The sequence below is a fragment of the Papilio xuthus genome, unplaced genomic scaffold (genome assembly GCF_000836235.2).
Source record: "Papilio xuthus unplaced genomic scaffold, Pxut_1.1 DF825946.1, whole genome shotgun sequence".
NCBI classification, from domain to species: Eukaryota; Metazoa; Arthropoda; class Insecta; order Lepidoptera; family Papilionidae; genus Papilio; species Papilio xuthus.
Genome location: NW_013532703.1, coordinates 9,187,777 through 9,215,547, shown reverse-complemented (window position 1 = coordinate 9,215,547; position 27,771 = coordinate 9,187,777). Strand labels below are relative to the sequence as shown.

Sequence of the window (27,771 nt, the reverse complement as noted above, 5' to 3'; positions counted from 1 at the left end):
CCATGTCAAGAAAAGGCAAAAGAACGGAAAGCTTTTTATCTTCGATCAAAGCCTTTCGTTGTATTTCATACCCATTTCTAATTGGATTCTGCATCCCATTGTAAATCTACGGATTCAATTTTGTTCACTACTTAAACAAGGTAAAATGTGCAAAAGTTAAGGGTGAATTTAATAGTATAAGCGAGAACGCCTTACGTCCTCAGTTCTTCAATTTAACAGCAAACAAACGGCGGCGGCGTCGGCGGCGGTGATAACGAGGCGTATCATTACGCAAGTATCGGAGACGGAGGGTAGCAGGCGGCAGGCGGCGGGCGGCGGGCGGCGGCAGGCGGCCGCGCGGGCATCTGGCGGCCGGCGCGGGGGGCGGCCCTGGGGTACGGGGCGTGAGGAGCGGGGCGCGGGGGCTAAAATTAGTACCCGTGCGCCACGTGCGCTCCCGACCGACACTAGCATCACATCAGTAGGCGCGCGACCACCGCAACGAACGCTCGTCACTCCGCACAAAGCGTTCACGCAAACATAAAATTATCGTATACTGATCCGCTCCCGCAGCGTCAGCGATCAGCGTGACAGTGTTGCAGTGTAAGGCCGACGCGACGGAGGCGGTGCAAGGTATGCTGATGGCGGGCGCTCTGCCGGCCGAGCCCGAGGGGCTGCTGGCGTTAGGCGCGCTGCCCGGACAAAAGGACACCACATGGACTAAGCTATTCGTCGGTGGCCTGCCTTACCACACGACCGACAAGAGCCTGCGGGAACACTTCGCGGTTTACGGAGACATCGAGGAGGCGGTGGTCATCACAGACAGGCAGACGAGTAAAAGCAGAGGATATGGATTCGTGAGATTTTTTTTATTTTTCTATAAAATAGTTATAGGTGTGGAATATATACAATATAGGACTTTCTTAAACATCAAATGGACACGTAATGCCCGTGCACATTCGCGTCGAGTTGGCGCTGAAACAGTCGCACTATCGCACCTTATCGCACCTCGCCGCCACCGCTACCTACAGTCAGTGTAAGCACTAAGTTAAGCATAAATGTAGTATTGTATGTGTACACATAAGTCATATCGTAAAATTACATCGACACGGAAGTGGAGCCTAATCGACACAGTAGTGCTTGCCAATCTTTCCCTGAGAACTCAATGACTTTGGCAACTACGTATTTTAATATAAATAATGTAAACAATTGCGTTATAACAATTTCTATTATGAATTATTTGCTTGACTGTACACAGTTTCATTGTTAACATTATGAAGTGTCGTTTGTTGGTTATCAATCCAATTATGGGTCGTCATGCGACATCGCAGTGTTAAGAATGAATTACCACTGAAGCGGAGAGATTACGGCTTTAATCGTATGGCTGCAACCTTCGCGGGGATTTCACGTTAACACTCGATCCGGAGATTCGCTGAGCCTTACTTTAAAATTATATTAATACTAGTTTCTGAAACGTAATAAAGTTTGAGGCTTTTGAGTATTGCACGCGGGGTTCGTGGGAAATGAATCACAACCCCATTTTCAATTCAGTTGGGGTAGGGTCCGTTTGGGGAGGGTACATGTCCCAATGCACCCTCGTGTCACATCCAAATAGCTTATAATCGTAGTGCATCGTCTATGGCCCGGAATATTGTGCAATTCACCAATGGATGCCAATTTTTGTTTCAATACTTTTTAATCTTTATTTTATTCTAAGCGTCTGTTGTATATTACACTGGTACGTGGTTTGTGCTAAAGGACTTGTTATAGACAATAGGACGTCATCCGATACAGTACGGGCGCGTACATAATAGACCCTTCTAGTACCAACCACTAAAGTCTACGTCCATTGTGTAAAATGCATAAGTCTATGCTTGAACATTTTATGAGGTTTTTTTTAGAAAAAATGTTAGATTTCAAGCGATTTATCACATGGAGTAAAGGACACATGTTCAAGTCGTATCCAAATAACAAAAGTATTTTAGAATTCTTTAACCCTAGTCACGTGTAATGAGGTCCATGATTCATGAATCCAGGTCGTAGTTCTATATTCTATTTTAGATTCCAAACTGTATCCATTACCTTAATAAAGTCTGGAGTAAAATACAAACTCTCGTACAGGTAGATTTCACATACAAAAATCGTAAAGGGGGACTTGACCACTGATTGCTGCAGCTAAACAGTAAGTTTGGATAAACTTACAATGAGGTCAATTATTAATTACTTGCTATAATAATAGGTATACGTTGAGGCGTGGCGATTTGCAAGTAACAGTTGGGCGTAACAGTACAGAGACCGCCTCCGCTACGCGCTACGGCGTAGATAGCAGACGAGATGAATTCATTCACAGATCATTTGTAAACAATATTTATCTTACATACTATTCATAAAGAGATACGCTATGTTAATATAAAAGTAAATAAAATGTTCGATTATATTTATTGACCTTTTATAAGCTAATTGGAAAGGCAGATGTTAATTCTTGCATCTTTATTCAAAGATATAAGAGAAAATTATATGACTAATATGGGACATTGTCTATAGCAATGTTTTACAAGACAAGAAGTTAATAATATTTGTACCCCTGAGTAGGACGATATGTTTTTTTGATTATGTTAATACTAATAATTCTATTCGTTGTGTTCGTTCGTTGTTTTAATTGAAATTAAGTAAATTCACAACTAACAAATAAGTAGTTCTAGGTATTTGGCCTGTATAGCCTAGACGTCAGTAAACACCAAAATTTTTCATTTGCTATCCTATTAAACAGGAATGGCGGAACGCAGTTTTAGTACGTTAACAACAATTTAATAGTTTACGTAGCTCAAATAACGTCGAGTGGAATTGTTTCACTGATGTATCACCAGCTGTGCACACAACACGGAATTATCGATGTTAAATTGATGTTAAAACTTGCCCGAATGACGGTGGGTTTCTGAGAACAAAAATCCCGGTTTAAAATATATTATTGTCTCATGTTTTGTCAAAGATAATGACAAGGATGACGATATGATATATTTTGATCTCCGAACGGTCAGGGGGTAACGTGTCATCTAACAATGGGTACCCACTGCCGATACATATTTACAAAAAAAATATTCCCATCTCTGTTTTTCAAAGTCAGTGGGATAGTGCGTAACAGGGATAGCAATATGTTTCTGTATCTTACGACGAGATTTTAAATTTTTAAATGAGGAAGAACAAAACAAATGACTGCGCAAATTTGAATCAATTCGAAGATGTTAAATTATTCAAACTTTCGTGAGACATTGTACTAAACTGATATATAAACACGGCTAAACACTCATGTATATTCGTCCGGTCGCGTCCGCGAAATAATACGAGTACCACTCATCCTGATGAAGGGCCCCGATGGGCTCGAAACTAGTCGGTGCCGCCACCGGACGAATATACATGAGTGTTTAGCCGTGTTTATATATCAGTTAAATTTGAAGATTTGCATTCCAAAAGTCTTGGTACTACTAAAAGCACTACAAATATCTATTTTATGTTGAACATTTAAATCAATTTCTGAAATTTCCTAGAGTGCAATCGTTGTTATTAATATTCAGCTTTATGTGTTTACTTTGATCGTTACAATTGATTTAAATATTTCAAGACTTTAGTCACAGAGGCGTAGCCAAATGCAATGTTTCTTCAAAGGTGTTTAATCATTGAATGTTTTCAATAATGCATATTTTCTTTTAATCGTAGTATAATGTAACTTATATTTTTACATTAGCACAAGAGGCTCTCAGTTCGAATTTCAGGTACAGTGGGGTCAAAAGCTAATAAGCTATATAATAATTCCTAGGAGGGAATCGTTTTTGTCCGTCAAGGTCTTGTTTAAATTTTGTTTCATTTTGCATAATTACTAGTAGAAATAGATTAATTTGAGTATAGATGTCCGTAAAAATAATTATTTATGTATAATTTTAATGAAATTTCATAGTGACAAGGTGATTATTTATAACGTAAAGACGTCATTTCTCTTTATTTAAAGTAGAGTTGTGCCAAACGAGAATTGTGTACACAGCTTTTCTGTTTAAATGACTTACTTGTAGATTTCGTAAGTGTTTATACTAGAAGGATTATAACTTTATGCTTTTACTAGACGACGCCCGCGACTGTGCCCGCGCATACAAAAAAAACATAATTGCCAAATTTTAGTGAGATCCATACTGCCGTTCTGGAGATACCTTCTAACAAACATCCATCCAACTAAACATTCGCATTTATAATATTAGTAAGATTACTGGATAAAATACAATCTTTATTGCAGATTGTAAACAGTTTAGTTCAGGAGAGTACCAATACATTGCTTACATTAATGTCGAATTTGGCTTTATATACGATTCTATTCTATAAACAGTTGAATTAAAGTAAAGTCTTGTAATCCTATTAAACAATGTGGGTTTCCATTAACAAGCAACATAAACATTTGAGACCATGTGATCTTTTGAATCAGTGAAAACGCATCCTAAAATTGTAAATGTGCAGCGTAACAAAACTGCGCAGTAATATGAGCAAATGCAAGGGTGTACAAAACCCTCAAAAGCGTCGTAGTAGATTTTTATTACGCAGTTTTCATCCCATACAAACTGATATTCGTGTATATTTATATTACGAAATAAATAAACACGTCTATATTGAAGAGGTTATTTGTTTGAGAATTGTAATATATCTAGTTTTAATAAAAACAAAAGAAACTAAGTTTTTCAAGGTCATGTCTAATGAAATTGTTACTATGGAATATTTATGGACATGAACTAAGTATAGATTTATGTAATGAAATTTCTCGTTGAATCGATACAATGGTTGATTAAAATTGCTATTAACCTCTCACTAATTATATATCGATGTACTAAAGTTACTTTAGATTTTGACACGCTATTGTTCGATTAATATTTTAGACAATTTGAATAATGTTATTGTTATATTGTGATGCGCACATAAATGGTTTTCTTTTATTACTCATCATATTTTCATTTTTAAATCAAAAAAAAAAGTAAATAATAATTCTGTATACACATATTTTATTTCCACGCTATTGTTTTGTTCGCCAACGATTGTTATAAAGTTTTGCTTAATAACATTCTATCTTATACTTTGTCGAGAATTTCAATATTTCTCAGCTATAGTTCACGAAAGATGAATAGCGTGGCGTCGTTTCGCAGAACGTACCCCAACGACGGTTCGCAAAATGTAGTGTAGGCGAATTAAGCAATGACTAGGGGTGCGAATAGGGTTGCCAACTCTTCAAATTTTACTGGATTTTTTGTTTGTATAGTGCATATTTTTGCTACGGGTTCAACATCTATGTCTTCTGGTAAAAGTGTTAAATAGGAAAAAACGTCACAAGAAGTTATTCTTTTGTCGCATGACAGTAAGTAATGTTACTGATCGTATTTTTTTCGCCGCCAGTTTGGTTATGTTCGGCCGATGTTAACAGCCCTAGGTGCAAAACGAGGGGCGGCATTTGAAGGGCACAGGACAAGCGCGGGGGTGAGATGCAAGTCGCAACTGCACTGCTATCGAACATCTTAAAGAGACTATGAATCTATGATGAAATATATCTGTAATGGAACCGAAAAACTTCGCAGCATCAATTCGATGAATTGCAGTATTTTATTTGTTTAAAATAAATATATATCTTTAGTAACACTACTAATATAAAGCTTGCATATTCATGAAAATCAATTGAATAGCTTCATAATTTATCAATGAGGAAAAACTTATTATGAAGTAATAATTCATAAGATGTAAATGTGAATTGATTGACATGATCAAAAAATCGTTTATGAATATTGCTATCTCAGTTTTGTCAAAGGTAATGAGAGGGATGGCTTGTATAACCTTTCGACAGTCTCTCAGTCATTCGTTGCAATATCCAAATTACTTGGGACAACCCTAGAAATAACAAGCATTTTCCAACGCATGAGGAAAGGGAAAGTCGTTAATGTAAAATAAACGCAACTAACCTACTAACAGGCCTTTTCAGACGATAGCGCGCTTATCACCATCCGTAACTAACTTCGACAACGTACTGTAAACTGCAATCGACAGAATTTCAACCCATACAAAAATCCATACAAATCAATCAACCATACATGCTTTTAATCAATCATACGTTTTTAATGATAATGACAATATTATTTATACAATAATTTAATTTTAAACAATTAAATGATGATTTGTTAATGTTATTCCTTTTATTTATTTTTAATATGCTTTATACTTAAATAACTCGTTTGTGATAATAATTAAAATAATTAAGAAATTACAAAACCGGTTAATGTGTATTTTTATATCGTTGAAACATTTGCATAAAAACTTATGATTCCATTTTTCTGATATGCACATTACTATGTTTAGAAAAATATGAAATAAACTAGGGGTAATTAAATATAAATGGCAGAAAAATATCTTATCTAATATTTTATGTAAAAATGTTATCCAACATTTGTAAGAGTTTTAAAACATTTTGTTTATCATGGAATTAAACGTTTTAAAATACATTTTTTGAATGACTTACATTAATTGTGACGAACTTATATACTTTGAGTATATAAGTATAATATATATATATATATATATATATATATACTCACATATTATTTAGTCTGGTAAGAGACGTGCTGCTTTCGCGGTTATTTCTGTCAAAAAATATAAAACCTACTTACAGTTGTTTTCTCAGACGAGAATCTCTATATTAAACTTAACGTCATCCCTGTATTTGAAAAATAAAGCAGAAATAATTATATATTTTAAATGGGGAGTAGTCTCAGAAACTCACGATTTGGCATAGAAAATATCATAAAAGAAACTGACAAGACAACTACAGTACGTAAATGATTTTGTGACACTTATTGTTATTGACTGAGGGGCGCTAGTGTGCTGTTATAATTCAATTCAAACTTACACCTACCGGGTCAGATAACTTTGTCGGTCTATATTTTTACAATGTAAATTAGCCGTTTTATAAACACCTTTGTTTTTTTTTGCTGGCAAAGGGCAAATTACACTGGTTGGCTGCGTCGGGTGAGGTGTCGACCCGACGCGGCGGCGAAGTATGTTCGTAACAATGTATTAAATATAATCAATAGATATATTGATTACCCAATGACCATTATAATATTAGTAAGATAAGTATGTATGTAATCTTGTAATAACGTGTCTGTTATAATTCCAGGTAATAATGGGAGACCGCGCGGCAGCGGAGAGAGCATGCAAGGATCCAAACCCCATCATAGACGGGAGGAAAGCCAACGTAAACCTCGCGATATTAGGCGCAAAACCGAGAGGAAATTTAGCACCAGGTTAGTGCAAACTTTTACTCATAATATTATATTATTTTTAAACATATTTATTTCTTTTATGTTTTTTTACCTGTAACCTAAATGGCCTGACCTATATTTTGTAGTGAAGTTCTTTGGATTCTTATTTTACCGAACAGCGTAATAGTCGGGCGAGATTTTTTTTAATAATTAAAAAACAAAAGACCTTACAGATATCAGTGTAAGAGAACAATAAAACGGAACGTATGGAACTTTCGTTTCAGAGTCACATTTCTTGAGATCTCATAAGAGATGTAACTCTATTCGTTTGAGATATAAACACGTCATGGAACGTTATCATATCTCAGCTGTTTATGAAGGGATTGGTTGCTTTGGGAACACATGAATCTAGTTTTTTTAAGCTTTTGTTCGTATATGCTCTGGGTAGCGACAGCGTGTCGTCTGAAAGGACAAAAAACCATACGTTCACGTCGCGTGTGACCCGATAACTGTCTGGGGGGTCAACATATTATTGTGTGCTTTGCTTGTCTAAAATCTATATAGAATTTTTATCACAAATGTATGTTATCTACAGCTTATACACTTTTTAGTAATATATTTAAATGAATTAATTTAAATATATAAATATTTTACTGGGTTAGGACATACATTGAACTGCTATTGATTACGTAAGCAGGATGTCAATTCTTTATAAACTTTTTTTTTAATATTTAAAATGGCTTTTTAACCCATTAGTGAATAAAGTTTAATAACGCCTTTTTCATTATGATCACTGTAATATATTTTCATTTCGAGTGTATTTGATCATTAAATTGTATAACATATTAAATCAATATGGAAGTTTAGATTTTATAGCCCGTCCGATAGCTCGAAAAGAGAAGTTTAAAGTTTTCAAAAAACATAAGAAATATCTTTAACGATTCACATAGAACATTGTAATATGGTTTTGTTTTAGTTATAGTAATAAAAATTACTATCATAATGATAATAACTGATTAATTAAATTAGAAGTGGGCATCGGTTGGCAGTTGCGACTGATTAGTATATCATATCGTACCAACAGATAAGTGTTATTTAGTTGATATCCTTGGAGTATTTGATTAACACTAAAGTTTTTATTTTAGTGACATTGTAAAATTATAACTTATTTATTTTATCGACTCTCAATGGGTTTCTGAGACCATCTCACTATATTACTAATATTATAAATGCGAATGTTTAAATGGATGGATGGTTTTTACACGGTATCTCCGGAATGGCACATATGTAGAAAATAGTCTGGAAGAACACATAGGATACGTACTAATTTTTTTTAAATTACACATGAAAGTCGCGGGCAAAAGTTATCATCAAAGTATCAGTAGAAATCATATCGTCAACCCTGTCATTATCTTTGACGAAACAGATATAATATGTTTTAAACGGAAATTTTAGTCTCAGTAACCCACGATTACTGGTCTTATGAATAACAAGTATAGGCCTCATGATTTATAATCTCAAGGCAGTTCTTAGGCAATATGTTAACTTGATATAATTTCGGTTACAAAAAAAAGAAACGATCTGATATAAAAACGGCTAAACACTGACGTATATTCGTCCGATGGCGGCACCGACTAGTTTCGAGCCAATCGGGGGCCCTTCATCAGGATTAGTGGTACTGGTTTTATTATATGGGCCGCGTCCGCGAAATGATACCAGTACCACTAATCCTGAAGAAGCGCCCCCGATGGGCTCGAAACTAGTCGGTGCCGCCACCGGACGAATATACGTCAGTGTTTAGCCGTTTTTATATCAGTTTAGTATAATGTCACACGAAAGTTTGAATAATTTAAGAATCGATTTATTCAATGTTTTATTTCGAATTTATTCATTTGTGGAGGAATAACAAGAGTCGCCTGGGTTTACCATATATGAAAAAGTTTTTTTTGCGTGTTTATTATATGTATTTTAGAACAATATTTACGATATTATCTATTACTAGTTGTGTCAAAATATTTCTTTATACGAGAAATATTTGTACAAAAGCATTGCAAAAGCATGATATGGAAATGGTGAGGACAAATGTAAAATATGTGATTCACGCATGTTTTTGTTATAATAATAAAAATCTATTCTTTCATGATAAGAATCCAATGCAATTCATGATACAAAGGTGCAAATATTTTGCGACGTAATTGAGGTCAACATCATCGGAGAATTCCATTGCTAATTATAACAGATTTTATTATAAAAATTGTTTAAATTAAATAAATTTACAATCAGTCTCATCATATTTTTAAAGCTTGAACATCTGTTAACTTAAGAAATCTTACATAAAGATCTTAAAAGTTTAGGCTTAGTAGTGTCTTTAGAAAAGCAAATAAAAACTTTAAAAGACTTAACATAGTTAAAAAAGAGTTGAGTAAATTAAATAATTTACTCAACAATGTTAATCAACAGCAAACAATATAAAAAACAAGTAAAACAACCCGATAAATCTAAAACGGGGAAACCGCACCGGTGACGTATTTCACACCGGTGTGATTAGGAACGGAACAAGCGGTCTCCCGCCCCGACCGGAAGTCCCTAAACGCTCGGAAGCGGAAGTGCTCGGCGGAGGCTTGCTAATTGATTGCGCCCCCGCGGCAACGCCGACACGCGCAACCCTTGTAGCCGGCCTTATACTTGTTTTGTTGTTTCAATCAAACAAGCGATATGTCAAAAGAATCAAATAACCCTTTTTGATATGTCTTTAAGAAGGCTAAGAAAAGACCTGATAAAAAACTAAAGTTCTTAATTTTGTTCTACATAAAACATTTGCAATTAACTTAGTAGGTTCACAATATTGGTCGTTTAGGGTAACAATAATTTTACTTAGCTGTTAAAAGAAAATGTCACCCAAAGTAGAAATGACAATGGTTGTATTGGTAAGGCCGCGATATAACGTTTATAAACATGTAATCTAATTGATTTGAGACGGTCCGGGATAAACGATTGTCTTCGTAATCGTCTGTAATGATGTAGTATAACTTCCGTACATACACTCGCTCTGTACTCACCTTCGGTAACTGTAATCATTGACATGCGTACAGAAACAAAATCATTACGTACCTATAAATATTTTTAATCCTTAATCATACTATTTAAAATAATCCTATTATCCTTATTGTAATTTTTAATTAATTAAACTTATATGTTTATACAAAACTCCTACGGAAAAGAAACAGTAAAGACCTTCGTACAAGGGTATGCAAATCTCAAATACTAATGCGCGATACAACATTGAATCGTAGACATGAGTCGTCTATTCGGTCCGTACACGTATAGCGACGTTACTACTTACTCGAATTTACAAAATTTCATCTGGGTTTTTTACCCACCTTTTCAAAATCACGACGACTTTTTCGCAATACGTTTTTACAAACAGGTAATGAGAGAGTGACTTCGGCGACCAAAGAACAAAATATCGGCGACGCGTGTATGAAATACGAATACCTATGAGTTTGCATTGCTTAAGAGGATTAGCTTTCAATTTGTTATTTAAATCGAAAATAGAGAATTTTTGTTACTTGATAAATTAATAAAATATAACACAAGTGCAAACATGTCATTGACCAATGTGGCGTCGATCGGGAGTTTCCAAATTTGGAAAAGGATCGAGCATTCAACTTCATTACGAAACATACGAAATAAATTTCAAGATATCGGAATTTTTATTTTATCACAGACAGAAAAGTTTTAAAAATAGTTTCTTTGTTATCAGCATTTATTACATACAGACACTCTGATTTTATTCATATGTATAGATGGATATTAAAAATATATCTCATATTAACTTGTACGTTGTACTCTTAGAAATCTGAACATGTGGTTTTAAATTAAATAAACTTATTTGAATAAACGTGAGCTATTTTGGGCACTATTGTTATAACAATAAGGATGGTAATTCCTAATCCAGTTTAGTGCAACGGAAACTATTAGCAATGGTAGCTCCCAGAAATAATATTTGCTATGATTCACTGAACATATAAAGTACTAAATCGGGAAATGAATTAAATATTTTAAATATATTTAAGAGTCATTTGTACATAAATAGTATAAGAGTAGCTGATAACCAAAAACTTAATTAGACTGATGTCTAAAGGAGGATAGAAAGTGGATAGTATTAGGAAAATAAGAGGAGAATTGGTTGAGAAGGAGAGAGAAAGAGATAGATGCTTTTGGATACGTATTACTTTAAAAAATGTATTGTAAAATACATTCATTCCCGATAACAATACAAAGAATTTTAGATACCCTTGATTTATTCAACTTACGTAAATATTGAGTAATTAATTAATTTAAATAAAGGCTTGTGACCTTTCAAATCAATAACGTAGGTACTTATTGCTGTATAATTTACAATTAAATAAATGTAGGAAAAAAATATCAATGACTTTAATTTGAAATGAGTAACGATGATTTTCTTCTAGACATCTTTGAAACCTGATCAGCAGTATCATGTGACAATAACTGCTGAAATGGCGTTACCGGTTTATTATTGTTATTTGTTGAATAAACCCATTCCAGTTAGAGGTAGTTCGTAGACATAGTATTTATTACTAGCTATCACCCGCGACTCCGTCTGCGCGGAATTTTAAAAAAAACATAATAAGTAGCCTATGTGTTCTGCCAAACTATTTTCTACATCCATGCCAAATTTATGCGAGATCCGTTCAGCCGCTTCGGTAATACTTTCAAACAAACATTCGTCCATCCATCTAAACATTCGCATTTCTAATATTAGTAAGATAAGACTAAACTGAACCCTGAATGATTTTGTGTTTCTCATAGGAAATTTTATTAATAGTAATTATTTTTTTACTTGTAATTATATCTTTGCTCAAGTGCATATTCTGTGGCGTAATAGGAATCCAATGACTCCTCATTCTTTAAAATCCAAACAATAGCCTCAGAGATCACAATTGAAATACCCTCGAAAATAGTTACTCTTCAGGCTTATAGTAGTAAAAAAGGGTTATGTAGATTAGGTTTAGAATAGTAATGCCGCTAGCGAGTTGGCAATGTTTTGTAGAGGTCACGGTATTGTTGCGCGTCGTACGGCGGGTGTCGCGGGACGAGGGGCGCGGGGTACGCACAATGGGTGCGGGCGCGCATGACGGCCACCTGGCCGTGGTGTACCGGTCCCGCCATATGCCCCGGTGCATTACCATGTTCCTGTTTCATTAAAAAAAACTACTGGTTTTAATATCTATGTATGTTGTTCACAGTAATTACGTATTTGGTACTAATGCATAATTTCAATGTCACTGGTTCTTTCCTGTTCAATTTTACCAATTGCGTTAAGACGTACTAAATTTGATTTACAAATATTTCCAAATCTACATTTGCTCGCGACATTGTCCTCGCGAATTTAAAAACAAATACTTAAATTGTAGTCTATGCGTTCTTCTACATGTATGCCTAATTTTAGCGAAATTCTTTGAGCCGTTATGGAGATATCTTTTAACAAACATTCACACATCCAAACTATCGCAATTATAATATTAGTAAGGTTTCAATTAAATATACAATTTTTACTGAACGTGGCTTCAGAAATCAAATATCGTAAATAAAATAATGCCAATAATTTCATAATTAGTTGAATATATTATAGTATTATAACTTTAAGGCTACATTTTATAAAAAAAAAACCACAACTGTTGAATATCGTCTGTATTCTCTATTAGTTAAATTTATTTACGTAAGTGATTTATTGTAATGTATTAATGACAAACAATACATTTAAAAGATCGAATCCATGACATATCAAGGTCAAGCAAATAAAAAGAAAAACGATTGTTTCCATTACTGAATCTGGAATAAATACAAAGTCCAAAGAGACGCACAAAACATTCATGTTTGATAGGTCGAGCAAGCGACTAAGTAATTTGAAAGTCCAATATAGGACCCCAAATTCAATGTATTCATTTGTATACCAATTTTAACATCCTTTAGCAAGATATATCGAAGATAATTTCTTGGTAACGTACAATTCAAAAAACTATAAAAATTCAATTTTCATTATGTAAATTTAACGCTCTAAATCAAGAACCCGTTTTCATAAAATATAGTCTCCGTATGTTACGAAAGACGAAATGTAACCGCTGAAGAACCCGGTTTATTAATGAGAACAATAGAAACTCATTCCCATTTTAGATGAGTCAACGATATTGCAAATTGTTGAGAGATGTAAGTAAACAAGAAGCATCTATTCGTTTATAAGTTTCGCCTCTACTCAACTTTGAATAAACGCATTATCGAAAACTGTTAAAACGAACCTGTTTAGTCTACATTTCCTCGTTTCGTTAGATTACTGTTTACGAGAATGCACTGATGTTTACGCTAACTTTCCAATCTATGATCGTATAAGACTTCTTTAGAAGACCATTGCTGAATTTTTAATTACCAATTTATTAACTAAAATTATCTTCTGAAGAATCTATATACTAGCAGTCGCCCGCGACTCCGTCCTCGTGAATTTTTAAAACTTAATTAGTAGTCTGACTATGTTCTATATCTATGCCAAATTCCAGCGAGATCCGTTGAGCCTTTCTGGAGATGCCTTCAAACAAAATTTATAATATCAGCAAGATTTATATAGCAACACGACAGATGTTAAAATTATTTCAAATATCCTGTTCAGTCTAGACTTACTGGTTGTCTTTGTGTTTAATATTCTTTTCCCAAAAGGTGCATTTATTCCGATGCATCTTTCATATTAACGGTACGGCATTGTAAATTAGGGTTCAACTTAATACGATGTGACCGTTAAACTAGTTCATTCCTGTCTCCCATTGTTGTACAGGATACGTTACAGTTAGGGTTGCTAGTTGCTAACGTATCAAAGAGTAGCAGCCGGTTTTAAACTAAAAAGACTGTAACCATTTTACCTGCCAGTACTTTTGTTCGAATATAAATAGGTAAATACATTTTGTGTCGTGCAATTCAACGAATGTGTATTATAATGTCTATGAGAGATATTTGGTCAATAAAATTTGGTTGATTTAAAAATTATTTTGTAATTTATTTTACATTTATCGGTGAGTAAATGTAAATATTTTCCATAGCTTTTGTATGGAAATCTATTCTCCGACATTGATAGAGCCATAAAGTCTGTATCAGTCTTCGGCGCGCGCGCATCTCAGTGTTAGCCAAAACAAATAAGCTTTTATTTGGATCTTTCAAGGGTATGTGGGCGTATCAATTATAAGTCTGGAATTTATATTTACCTCCATAAATATATACAGATATTTGAAATAGGATATACTTATGAATAATATGTATTTTGATGATAGTATTCCTTTTATTCGAGTAACTAGCTGTCGCCCGCGAATCCGTCCGCACGGAATTAAAAAAAAACCTAAGTAAAAACCTATGTGTTCTTCCAAACATCTACATCTATGCCTAATTTCACCAAGATTCGTTAAGCCTTTCAAAAGATACCTTCTATTTAAAATCCATTTTTCCATCCATCTAAAAATTCGCATTTATATATTATATATTTATAATATTAGCAAGATTTGTAAGATGTATATTTCAATCGCCATTTTTAATTTTAATCTTAACATTTTTTCTCGGAACGCCAGCAATTTTTTCTTAAACATCCCCGGAACTCAATCAGGAAACATTGATGTATGGTTTCTGGGTAACCTTGTTTCTAAATGCGCGGCCGTGGTTGAAGCCAGTGCACGTTTTGAAATAGACGACGTCGATTATGAAAACATTGTTAAAGTTTTATTATATGGGAGTGTTGACGAGGGCCGAACGCCACTTGTCCAAACAGCCACGTAGCGATGAATTATTGAGTGACTCCAGCCACGCTATAATCGATTCACACCTTTCTTTAAGCTTTATTAACTTAAAATACTAAGATATTTGTGCCGTGGCTCTTTAAAATTAAGCAATTAACAAGTTTATGTTCGTTTAATCAACGTCCGATAGTGTTAAATTGGTATGTTAATTTTTTTAACAGGCAATGCGAGTAATTGCGTAGATATACCGCTGCTATATCTTGTGACAATTGAACTTAAATAAAAAATAATATTATTATTATTGTATCGAAACAAATGAATATAACTCCTATTAAATAAGCGTGGGTTTCTGTGCCCTTAATCTATATATATAAAAGAAAGTAGTGTTAGTTATACTATTTATAACTCAAGAACTTTACCGATATGGCTGAAAATTGGTGAGGATACTAATTTTTTTTTCGAATTTATGCCTTGAAGAGCTGCTTTTTATTTAACTTACTAATATTATCGAACTTAATAATATTGCGAATGTTTAGATGGATGGACGTTTGAAGATATCTCTAGAACGGCTGAACGGTTCTCGATTAAATTTGGCATACGTATACACTTAAGTTTTTTTATATAACCACGCGGACGGAGTCGCGGGCGACAGCTAATCTTTGTATAAAACATATAGTCATTTCATAACAATATGTTTTTAACGAAGTTTTTTAGTTTCAGAAACCCACTGTAATACGTATACAATTTAGCTTAGCGATCTAGCAACGTAAATGATATTGAATACTCGTACAATTATAATTTGAAACGAAAATAATTTAAATTGATTGACCATTAAGTAAACAGCGTAAGTTCGTTAAACGCCATTTGACACTTTCATGAAATTATTGGATTAAAATGAATTCATTGAATCACTCAGTATTGTGTGTACGTTGTATTGTACTTAATATTTCCATTCTGTATATATTAACAAAGATATACGAATGTGTCACAGTATGTCTGTACGCGATAGAAATAATAATATGCTATTGCTCTCCGTGGTTTCACACGCCAATAGGTTTTTTTATATATTTTAAAATAATCTGTGAAACGCTGTAAAGGAAAATTTATTGACGATTTGTTCTTTTATTGATTTGTATTTTTATATTAAAAATTTAGTCGATTTCTCAAATACAAAAATATAAAGATTTACAAACACCACAACATAGCATTTTGTTATGATGTTGAAAAGAACCACCAGGTTCCACGCTTTTGTATTGTAATATGTCGGTAAGCGTGCCACCTAATCAATGGAATGACATTTACTAAGCTTGTGTGCGCAAACTGGGTCAAATGCACAACATATATGTTAGTAGACATATAATTATAACTACTGAAAAAACAATGCACATTACATTAATCAATAATGGATTAAGAACTTATGCATTAAAGATATGATTCAAAATATGTAAGAGTTGTCGGTGCCGCAGTTTTTAACCGCTTGACCGGACTGCTTGTCCAGATTCGATCCCCGCAGTGTTTCAATACCGCATTGGGCCAGCGTGTTTGACTTAAGTCTAGTCACATAACTTGTGGGCTCTGAGCCCATTGATAGGTGCATATGTGAGCTGGCGACAAAGAAGTACTTAGAAGAGTTTTTCTGCGACCTTTCAAAACATGATGCAATGGCGTAGAAGGACTAATCCGTCCATTCTACCAGTACGTCAATAAATCCAAACAGACGAATGTCGCACCCATCTCGAGGGAAGTTTTTGATATTGCTCAATTCTCGAGTCTCATTGTAATTGAATTTATGACACTCCTGATTCATCGAGCCGCGAACTAAAGCATGGAAGTCATCATTGATTAATGAAGATCCCTTTGAATTCGCTTAGGGTTGTCAAGCGCCGGCGCGCTGTGTGCCCGCTGCGATCGCGTGCGCCCTTCACCGATGCATTACTTATGCATGTGCCCCTCTACCCCCCGTTCCCTCCGGCCCCTCACTTGGACGCGCTATTTTTATTTGGGTTGTATTTAGGCGATGCACCGATGAGTCCGCACGCGCCGCTCGCCCACCCGATCGATATCTGTATGGCCACGCTTGGCCTATTATGGCAAAATTGGGGTTCGCCATATTTTCAAAATGGTAACGACGAGGACGAATAATCAATATTTTCCCTTTTGTTCGCACTATGTACATACTAAAAATAATTAACATTAGCACCAATGCCCGTTGACTTAAGTTTAGTAAAGACCACTAAATTAAAAAGTAAATGCACGTAAAGCTTGTTGGTTCTTGTTGTCTTCTGTATAAACATGAATTTAGTAATCCAGTAAAAAGAGATATAAATGAGAATCCCTTTTGAGGTTGAACTTGATAGTCTATAGAACATTTAAACCACGCCAAAGTATACCGATCAATAGAGCTAAGCATACATATAAATGTATGAAGCCATAATGGTCAGCTTAGCTCAGTGGCCACGTGACGACGCTATCAGATTCTACGATCATGCCTCCATTTTACTGTCCGCGACGGAAACATGCAATTACATAGGTTACGATGTACTACCATTGTCATTGCGATTGTGATTTAGACGGAACTAACTAATTCAGTTAAATAACTGCTGCGTTGTATCCTAGAAGTGAAATATGGTTCATAATATGTACGGGATTAGACATGGAAACATAACTTATTATGTTACGCTTTTAATATCGGATGGATTTTAGTATCACGCATTATCTTTGATTTTATATGACATGATGAATAATACTTAAATAGACGATTCATTTTGGATTTAAATGTAAACTTTTTAATTTTGAGTTTCCGTTGATTGATGATTTTTATAACTAAAAAAATGGCCGACATGTATTGATTTATAGCATTAGTTAGCATCGTAATTTTAAAGTTTTTAAAGCAAAAGTAATAAAAGTGTTTAAACAGAGGAACTGTTTTTTTTATTGCAAAGAATATTTATAACTAATACAGATTGCATTGTTGCCGCATTGTTCTGGTACAGTTGTGATGTTTGAAATAAATATTCTCATTTTTTATTTGCATGTTTTACTTTCAGCGGAACAACGGTTTAAGAAATAACGTATGTTTTCCGTCCGACGTAAACAGTGACGGGTTTACCGAGAACGAATACGGTTCTGTACGTACGGTACGCAACATCATATCATTTCAGAACGGACAGGCGTAAACAATGAAATCATTTATTATCACGTTACCCGCTCAAAATACCTCCCCCTCCTCAAGACAATAATCAAAGTCGAGGCGTAGGAAAAATTTAACTGTAGTCAATGTGAAAACAAAATGAAACTAAACTTAACAAAAAGGTAATGAGATTGAATGTGGATGGCTACAAAGGTAGAGGAAGACCAAAAAAAGTATGGAATAACTCGGGTAGACTCGGATATGATGGCCTGATAGAGATGTATGGAGGAGTAGCACATATTGTGCGGACCCTCGATAAGGATAAGGGCAGGTTGATGATGATGATGAGTCAATGTGAAAACTTACATTTAAAAAAGTATGTTCTCATGTAAAATCGACATAAATTACATTATGCAATAAAAAAAACTTTCTTAGATTTCCTTTGTATTTTTCGAACAATTTTTTATATATGCATAAGATTTTTGATTGTAGTTTAAAAATAAAGTTTTTAAATCTATAATTGTAAATTTTACTTTACATGTTGTCTGTACTTTAAAAAGACGTGTCCATCGATTTACGACAGGGACGCATTAATAACGCCGGAGTTGAACGCAATCCAACTGAGCTACGTCTTCCGCGTCGTGTCGGATGTGTGCCGTAGTCGTCACTAAAATTAAGTTAACTGATAATTTTTAATCCATATAGTCTTAACCCTTAGTAGCCTGATTTACATACGAAAGTGATTTACTTTTAATATTACTGTGTTTGCTTGATAAAATAAAACAATAATGATTTTTTTTTATTTTGTTGGAAAGAATATTATACAACAGTAAAATAGTACAGCCAACCTATAAAAAAACTAATAGTAATGTGAACATTCGGTTTAAAAGATTGGTATCAAAATTGAAACTCTAGGCTAATAAGGGTTAAATGGCCAAAATAGACAATTTTGGCCATTTAACGTTTAAGATTTTACGAATTTATAATGCGACAAAAAGTATAAGTAGAAATTCAATTACTTAAATTTATATTTTTGAGTCTATAAGTAAATTGTTTGATATTTTTATGTTTATTTTTTATAAGCGTATACATTTTTTCCAATTAAGTAACTTATCTAACTGCTTACTTACATAGTTCAAAAGTTATTTGTACTTTTAAGGTTAATGTAATGGTTGAGAGACTTACGACTTCTTTTTTTTAATTTACTGCTGACTCTTTTACGGCTTTACTGGATTGTAATGTGACCGTGAGCTAATATAGCTTAAGTTGAACTTCGGACACTCCGGTCGTCGCGATGGATGTAATTATTTAAAAGTCAAAGTTGAACGAGAGGGTGGAACTATTGAAAAAGTTATTCCTAAATTACCAATTCTATACATTCGTAACTTGGTTATTGTCCATTATTGTATTTATGCATATATACATCGTTTAAATTCTGATATTATATATATATTTCGAATCTTATATATATAAAAGAAAGTCGTGTTAGTTACACTATTTATAATTCCAGAACGGCTTTACCGATATGGCTGAAAATTGGTGAGCAGGTAGCTTAGAGCCAGGAGACGGATATAGGATACTATTTATTCATTCATTTTTTACATGCGGACGGAGTCGCGGGCGACAGCTAGTTTTTTTTTATAAAATTGTAAAAATATGAATACACTATTAAAACTTTTCTTTGAACCTCTTATAAAGTGGGCTTTTGGTGGCAGTGACAATTTAAAATAGACGGGAAGTAGATGAATGATAATATGATAGAATGTCCTCTTGCCTATGTCGGTTGCTTTCACCCTTACGTCCGTGTAACTTGAGCTGTCTCCACTTCCGTGTGAAGCCATTTAATGATTCCCAATATCACAACCTGGCTGAGGTGACAATTTAATTATAGAATATCAACTTCCATAGACCAAGAGACTCTACAATCTATGTAAGGTTGCACTACCTAGATGACTCAACATCTTCGTCGCAAAAAGGTGGTAACATCGAATAAAATTCGGGGAACAAACTAAAGGTTCCTTTTAACCTAAAAAAAGATAGAAACCTTGTTAGTTATTTATATTTTTGTCAAGTTGATATTTGAAATGGCTTTGTATGTTAGATGGAAATTGAAGTCGCGTAGTTTTCTTGGTGTCTTAATTATTATTTATGTATAACAGCTGGCGCGCAGAGGCTGGCCGCGCGGCCGCCGCCGAGCGGCAACGACTTGGTTATTTATAAAACAGACTCGACTCTCGTTTTGTCTTCGGCTCGCTCTTTATTTTGTCTAAATATACGCAGTTTTGGGAACGTCGTCGCAGCCGCCTCTGCCCCTGCCGCGACACCGACACTGGCTTCGCGCCAAAACCTCATATTTTCCCGCCATTTTATATTCTGTATGTCTATAACGCGCATGCGTCAATTTATCTCGCATAAGATAGGTCACTTAAAACTGAATCATATCAGTTCGCGCAAGATAATGGTAAATCTCTTGCTCTACTATAAATAAGATCAAAGATTCTCTTTACGAAAGTATTTAAAAGAAATGGTATAAGTTTAGTACTTTAGTATAATACTTTTATATAACTCCATTGATTTAAATAATGGTTCCTCGATGAATTCCGACATATTTCGGAAAAATGTTGTAATTATGCAAACGCGAACTGCAATTTGTTCTCGGCCATCTTTAAATAAATGCAAGACATGACCAACATTGTGTCGACCATAAGATTAAGATGCTGTGGACGGCCCAAAACTAGGGCACGACTTGGTTGGTCAGTCTATTCTCGTTCGCGATGCCACATTGTTGGAAACAAAGCGAGCTTGCTTTTGAAAGCGTTAATGACCAATTTTCGACGTATTCGCAATGTATTTGCACTATAACACCGGCTCGTTAACAGATTAACGATTACATGATCGTCTTTAAATTTCATTTAGTATTTCCTAAAGACGTCAATACGTGAAAATATCATTTCGAAAACATAGCAACTTGAATGCAATAAAACATTACGTCAATAAAGCGTCGTAAAATAGCACATTTTATTTGTGAAACTTTTCAATCTGTTTCAGATTAAGAAAGTCATCGCTACATAGAATGTTAAGGTTATCTGTGAATAAGTATACCTCCATATCGAACTTTAAAAATGTATGTAACTGAGAATAATTTCGATAAGTCACGTGATTGTCGCGTCTCAGTCCCATACATTTTTGAAGTTCGCTATGGAATTGCTTCGAAGCGAATGCATTTTGTCTAACCCCTTTGATGTATGCACTTTTATCTTGCTAATTGCAAATATGCAAAATTCTAGTAAGTCATTGTTGTACTTTTATCTGTACGCTTTCATTAAAAACTAAAAGTTGTTGAAATTTGTAAAAAAACAATTGATAAAGTAAACATCCACTTATAGTTTACAGCCAAGAATTTAATAAAGATAATAATTTGTTATACAAGTATACGATACTACAGCGCTCATTCCGTCCGCGTCTAAAATCGTATTTCCGTAGAATCCTTACAAGCGATGCTAAGCACCCTGAGTCGGCTTAGCAGTTCAACGACCCCAAGTCCAGAACTTATCCTGTAACTGCGCAAAAAAATACAATAAAAACTTTATTTACTGCTGCGAGACACTGGCTTTATCCCGGACTTTATTACTTTAGCTTTAAACACAAAAGACAAGTTAAAATGATTTATGTAATTTCAATTGAAATGACGTTCACAATCGATTTATACTGAACGAACTGGGTCACATCAACAAAAGAGCGTCGCATTTGGTCCGAACCACAATGGATATAGAGGAAAAATTTAATGAATCAGATAAGCTTTATGGTGGACAGTTCGACCTCGGCCGTCAAATGGCAGGCCATCGATCGGACAGGGGGGGGGGGGGGGGGTAGCATCACGCGCATTTACTGCACGCGACCAACCCTTTGGGTACTTTTCGGCTTTGAACAACAATTTGTGGTCGTTCGACAAATTAAACATTATCGGCTGTTTAAATAAGTAAATTGAAATGATTAGTTAATTTTTCGGTATTAATCAATTTGTAAATACATACATCGATGGTTAACTTTAGTTCAAAAACAATGGGTTCTGAATTAAATACAAACTCTTGGTACGTTCACTTTAATTGGCTAAAAACAAAGGCTTTCAAAGTATTTTCTTTCAAATGTTTCACAATGATAGTGCCTCGGCTTTGCGTTTCAATAAATGACTAAATAATTTGATTGCAAATTACAAGTAATTACTAAACGTGATGGCGGGTGACATGATACGGTGGTCTTCCTCGTGTATTACCGTGGTAGCCGAAGCAAACATCCGTACTGCCCCGGATGTCATCTGTCGCAATCACGGGCATTACACCACAACACCGTTGTCGCACCGCGCCAGGCAAAGCCGCTCAATTCGGAAGAGGTCACGCTCTTCTGATCACCTAGCGTTAATCAATGTTACATGTTTGATTGCTGACTATTGTTGAAATTGCACATTTCCCTAATGTCATCTATGTCTGACTGATTATATGTTTAACCTTCAATTAAATATTAGGGGATGGCAGCTTGTTTTAATGATGACTGGCCAGAGACGAACTGTAAAATTGAACGCCTAAGATCCTGAACTTACCTTCACGTACCTAAGCAGCAACTTGCCGCGTCTCCTTGGGAGACCTCCTTTTAATTCTTAATGTAATAAATTTAACGTAGTTTTGTTAATGATACAGGGTTTACTAGATTATAAACTAGTTCGTTCAGACATAATTAATTCCAAGACTTGATAATTGTATTCTTTTTGCAGCGTAATTTAGACTTAAGAGACATTTTTAAATTTCAATCGCTGACATCGAAGAACAAGCGTATAGATCAACGTATTCGCGTTCGCCGCGGCATGTTAGCGTCTCAAAGCCATTTATAGCCAGCGTTTGTCGTCTTCTTGTCAAGAGGCATGTCCCTGGACGCCGGCCCGGGCGGGCGGCGAGCGACCGAAATAGCCGCCGCCCCGCGCCGCTTAACAATGCAATAAAAAGAAATTAACATTCTAAAGTCGCCTGCGCTAAGTTGATTCTCGTGTCATTTGGATGCGGTCCAATATGCCGTGATATTTCTTTTAGCCGAGACTCTGGTCGCTTCCGTTAAGTGAGAGCGAAAATAGATGCATCTAGCACGGCCGACGAGAGATACTTTTTCGGGGTATCTTGATGTTATTTCCGTTGTCACTTCATTACCGGTGTTGACATGTTCGTGTGTTTGTCGCAGGCTTTGGGTTGGCGGCGGCAGCGGCAGCGGGCGTACGCGCCGGCTACCCCACAATGCTACAGTCGCCGTACGGGTGAGTTGATATCTGTTTCACTTCCACACATGCGATTCAATGTTCAATGGTACATACACTTACGAATTTGCCAGCACAGCGGCTCCATGCCGTTGCTTACACATCTCACGAGACAAAAATCAGATCTGCAATTATTATAACAGTATAAGGCAAGAATGAGCCGAATCTTACTCTTACATACCTTACGGATACATCATAAGTAGATTTGACACGAAGCTAGAGCTTTATTGATGTGAGGTGCACTACTTACCGCGTTAGGTAAAGTGCGCGGCGAGCGGTGGTAAGTGAGCCCCGAGGGGCAGGTGCTCGAGCCGAGTTTGAGCGGAGGTGCTGAGCTGAGTTTTGTCTCGGTAGATGAGGCGGGCGGCGCCTGCGCACGGCCGGCGGCGCGACACCCAGCGGACGTCTCACCTTATCTATATAACAAACATTTTCACATAGGTATCTATGGCAAGCGTGAGCGTGAGAGTGGATTTTTTTCGTTTTGGGTGTGAATTAGTCGATTGGGTTTTTAATGTTTACGTTTTAAAAAGCTATAAGGGGCTTGGGCGGCGCCGGTGCCGGCGCAGCCAGTCGCAGGCGCCGCTCAGCCCGCACGAGATGCGCATCGTTACCAACACTCGATGTTTTCTTACTTATATTTTATTTATGTTTTTATATGCCGTGTTCGTGTAAGATTTTTGTTGATTTGAAATGATTTTTTTGTTGGTGGTGGATTTCGTTTAATACACTTACTAAGTTTTTAGCGCGTAACCAAACTTACCTTAGAAGCTTGTTGCGCGCAAAACTTCGCTTTTAAAAAATGTCATGATGTGTTCTTACGATATGAAAATTCTCATTGATAAAAAATATATGCATTGCCTGTTATGTCTTTGACATCTATAATAGCATTATAAAAAGTTGTGAGCGCGTCTCAGGCTACAGGGTGTTTTGTTACGCGGCCTTACTCTGTGAACTGAATTTTAGAACAAAGTGTAGCTTTATTTGTTGCCTCGATTCAACATGTACTTAAACACTATGCTCAGATCTAGTATTTTGTCATTTCACTTTCCGTGCAGCAAAAAATGTGAATTTTTCCTTTACTTCCACTGACGTGTTACGTGAGCAATAGATCGATGATAACCCAATGCCACAGTTCCGCCGCCGAACAACTACTCTATTATTTATTCATCGAAATTCCAACCTAATGAAAAAAACAATCGAGCGCAAGCTCAATTCGATTACTCATTGTCAGGTTTTAATTCTAAATTAATGAGTACGTAGGCGTATGTTGGCGGTTGGCTTCCCTATTATATGTGTATGTAGGTGTTTCGACATCACCCCGAGCATTTTCTACGTAAATAGGTGTGCATGTAAGTAACTGATATTGTAAGTATTGAAAACTAAAACTGGAACCTTTAGACATCTAACAGTAATATAATAATGATAGATGTGATATTAAACGAATCTTAGTTATTGTCTGTTCCTATGTAGATGTGGCAGCTTGTGTGATGTTTCGCCAGTTTTATAATGCTCTTTACGCGTGTTTTGTGACATCTCTTCAGATCTTCCTGTAATAACTTTGATACACCCTTTATGTCGTATTAGATGAGAGTTTTGACGAGACATTCCAGGCTTATAGATGCGTATTTGTCGTTTGTTTAAATACTGTTAAGATGTAGGTATTGCACATTGTGATAGTACTAGCGGCCCACAGGTGGGCGTAGTGACCGGGCGGAGTTAGCAGGCGGGCGTGATCCGCGCATGCGTCGTCGGCCCCACAGCCTGCGTCGAGCTGATCCGTCGAAAGCGAATCTCAAACAGAAATCTATTCGTCCCTCTCGATCGCTATGTCGTTGAAAAAAGACGAACGTTGGAGAAAATGTTTAGAAATAAAACGTGTCCGCGGCTGAGAGCTCTCCGATGAGCCTGATGCGGCACGTTCTGGAGAGCACTCCTCCGCAAGACTTGACCGATCCGCGTCTCACTATAAAGGGAATTATGCGAAGTTGACATTTTTTATCACTACCATAAACGGTGGATCAAAATTTCGATAATGTCAAAGAAAATTAAATATTATGTCTGATCTAAAAATGAAAATAAATTAGTGATGATTCCTACATACGGCCGTCCTTTAAATCTCTAAATTAAAAAATCTTTTAAAATAGGCCAAACTAAATCACAAAACTTGTCACTTCTCCTATTTTTCCCCACTGACTAATGGCTTTATTTTTTTTTAAAATAGGTTAAGAATTTTCTTAACTACATAATAAAACAACATATAAGTAGATATATTTAAAAATTATTTATGCCAAACTACTGGCACTTGACGTTTAGCAAAATAAAATGTATAGATATATAATGTGTTATATTTTAATTTAATTATTCTATAATATTTTGGCAATTAGTAAACACAGTCATATTTTACATTCAAAAATTAGATTGGATCTAAGCGATATAGAAACGATGTGCAATAATAACGCATATTTTAAGTAAATTTCTACGAGATTCGTGACGTTCGACCGAATTACGGTCAAGACGACGTTACTAGCCGACATTTTTATTAGGTTTCTTTTTTAATCTTTGGTGGCAGTGACGCACGGTGGCGGCCGTCCGCGGGGACGAAGTCCAGACTGCAAAAGTCTGACGCGCCCGGACTAGGCTGATCGATGTCTACTAACCTAACATGACAAGCTCGCGCCTCACAAGGCTAACGGGGCTAGGTAGAGTGTGATGACAGATTGAAAATGTGTTTAATTTTGCGACGATGATTTTTCACACTACGTAGTTTTCTAGTTAATGAGTGTGAAAAGTTATCAGGGGCGTTGATGGCTTAGAATTTATGTATTAGTTTCTGTTTGTAAAAGTGTGGTCGATTCGGCAGGTTGTCCCCGGGGTACGTGTATGGAGCGCCGGGGTATGCAGTTAGCGGGGTGGGCGGCGGAGTAAGCGCGGGTGCGGGCGGGCTAGTGCAGCTGCCTCCATTGCAGCACGCCGCAGCCGTGGCAGCAGCCAACCACTTGTACGAGTATCAAGCGGCCGCAGCACAGGGCGCAGCGGCCTACCAGCAGCAATACGCAGCTGCCGGCTTCGATCCTTACGCAACAGCTGCAGGTAAGCTTATTATTCATTGCAGTTCTTGGAATTTGTAGCTAGTTTATGCTATTGCCTATTGTTTTTTTTTATTGAAAGAGAAAGGAAACTAGCGCTCGGATGATTAAATAACTAATGATATTTATAGATATAAAAACAATCAGATGAGTTGCAGATGCTTCGACTACTTTATGTAGGACAGATGACGCATTCATTAATTTGAACATTAGTTTAAGACGAAAAATTATAAAAGCCACGATTTAGGTTCTTTATTATCCATGAGATGAGATGGTTCGATTTCTATTGGACAGTTGCCACGGTCATGTTCCGCAGGTGCAGCCGACGGTCTAGATTTAGACTATAAAGTATTTATATTATGAGTTTAAAGTGTAGACGTGTCAATTAGCTACAATTTATTGCTGTTATTTTAAATCAATAAAACGTCAGACAGATGAATTTCCTTTTATTAAGATCTCCAAAGTTATATGATCTGTCATAATTTTCAGCTGCAGCAGCGGCTGCAAGTGGCGCGGGTTACATGTCGCCGTATTACGCGCTGCCGGGCGGCGGCGTGCAGGCACCCCTCCTGCCGCCCCTGCCCTACCCCCCGCAGCTGCAGGAGGCGCGCATGCAATGAGACGGCGTCCAACAGACCCCGTGGCTACTCTACTACTGAAATAATACGATTCCCTACTTAACCCACAGCCTCTACGCAGGATAACAACAGAAGCTATACAGGCCCTAGCGGTTGTTCATCATTCATCCGTGTTCATCAGTGCGTAGGGGTCCTAATGTCCTAGTAGCCGCAATCTGTTGATGAAATTGTGATGAAATTAAAAAAAAACTTCCAAGATACATATACGACATCTCCAAATGTGAATTGGAAAAAATGTTACCGCTACAGAACCAAATATAAACAAAACGTTTAAAACTAACGTAATGCGTTCAAACCAAAAAGAAGTATGACCAAAGCTATGAGCTTATACCAAAATATTGAAGACATCTCGATGTTTAAATCTTTAAGGTACGGATAAAGGTGATGGGTCGAACCTTAGTAGACATTGTACTTAATATAGGAAGTACGTAAGTTAAATTGAGGTTAATCTAGATAAAAATTAGCTATGTTAAACAAAGCTCTTGCCACGCCTTCCTGTAATCACATAATTTTTAATAACATATTAATATATCTGTACATATCACACCTTATTTTCAAATGTAATA

At 36.0% G+C, this 27,771-nt stretch overlaps 1 protein-coding gene across 1 annotated transcript; it reads left to right on the top strand.

Moving 5' to 3' along the window:
• The first annotated feature begins 438 nt into the window (after positions 1 to 438).
• Positions 439 to 27,771, top strand: LOC106124387 (RNA-binding protein 24-B). Its single transcript, XM_013321008.1, has 5 exons — positions 439 to 836; positions 7,172 to 7,298; positions 23,406 to 23,478; positions 26,342 to 26,571; positions 27,057 to 27,771. The coding sequence occupies exons 1-5, from the start codon at positions 615 to 617 to the stop codon at positions 27,185 to 27,187; spliced, it is 783 nt and encodes a 260-aa protein (XP_013176462.1). The 5' UTR covers positions 439 to 614; the 3' UTR covers positions 27,188 to 27,771.

Excerpts from the sequence above, each read along its gene's own strand:
- LOC106124387 (XM_013321008.1), top strand. The coding sequence starts at position 615 with ATGCTGATGGCGGGCGCTCTGCCGGCCGAGCCCGAGGGGCTGCTGGCG. Across the intron at positions 837-7,171 it reads AAAGCAGAGGATATGGATTC|GTAATAATGGGAGACCGCGC; the intron begins GTGAGATTTTTT and ends TTATAATTCCAG. Across the intron at positions 7,299-23,405 it reads GAGAGGAAATTTAGCACCAG|GCTTTGGGTTGGCGGCGGCA; the intron begins GTTAGTGCAAAC and ends TGTTTGTCGCAG.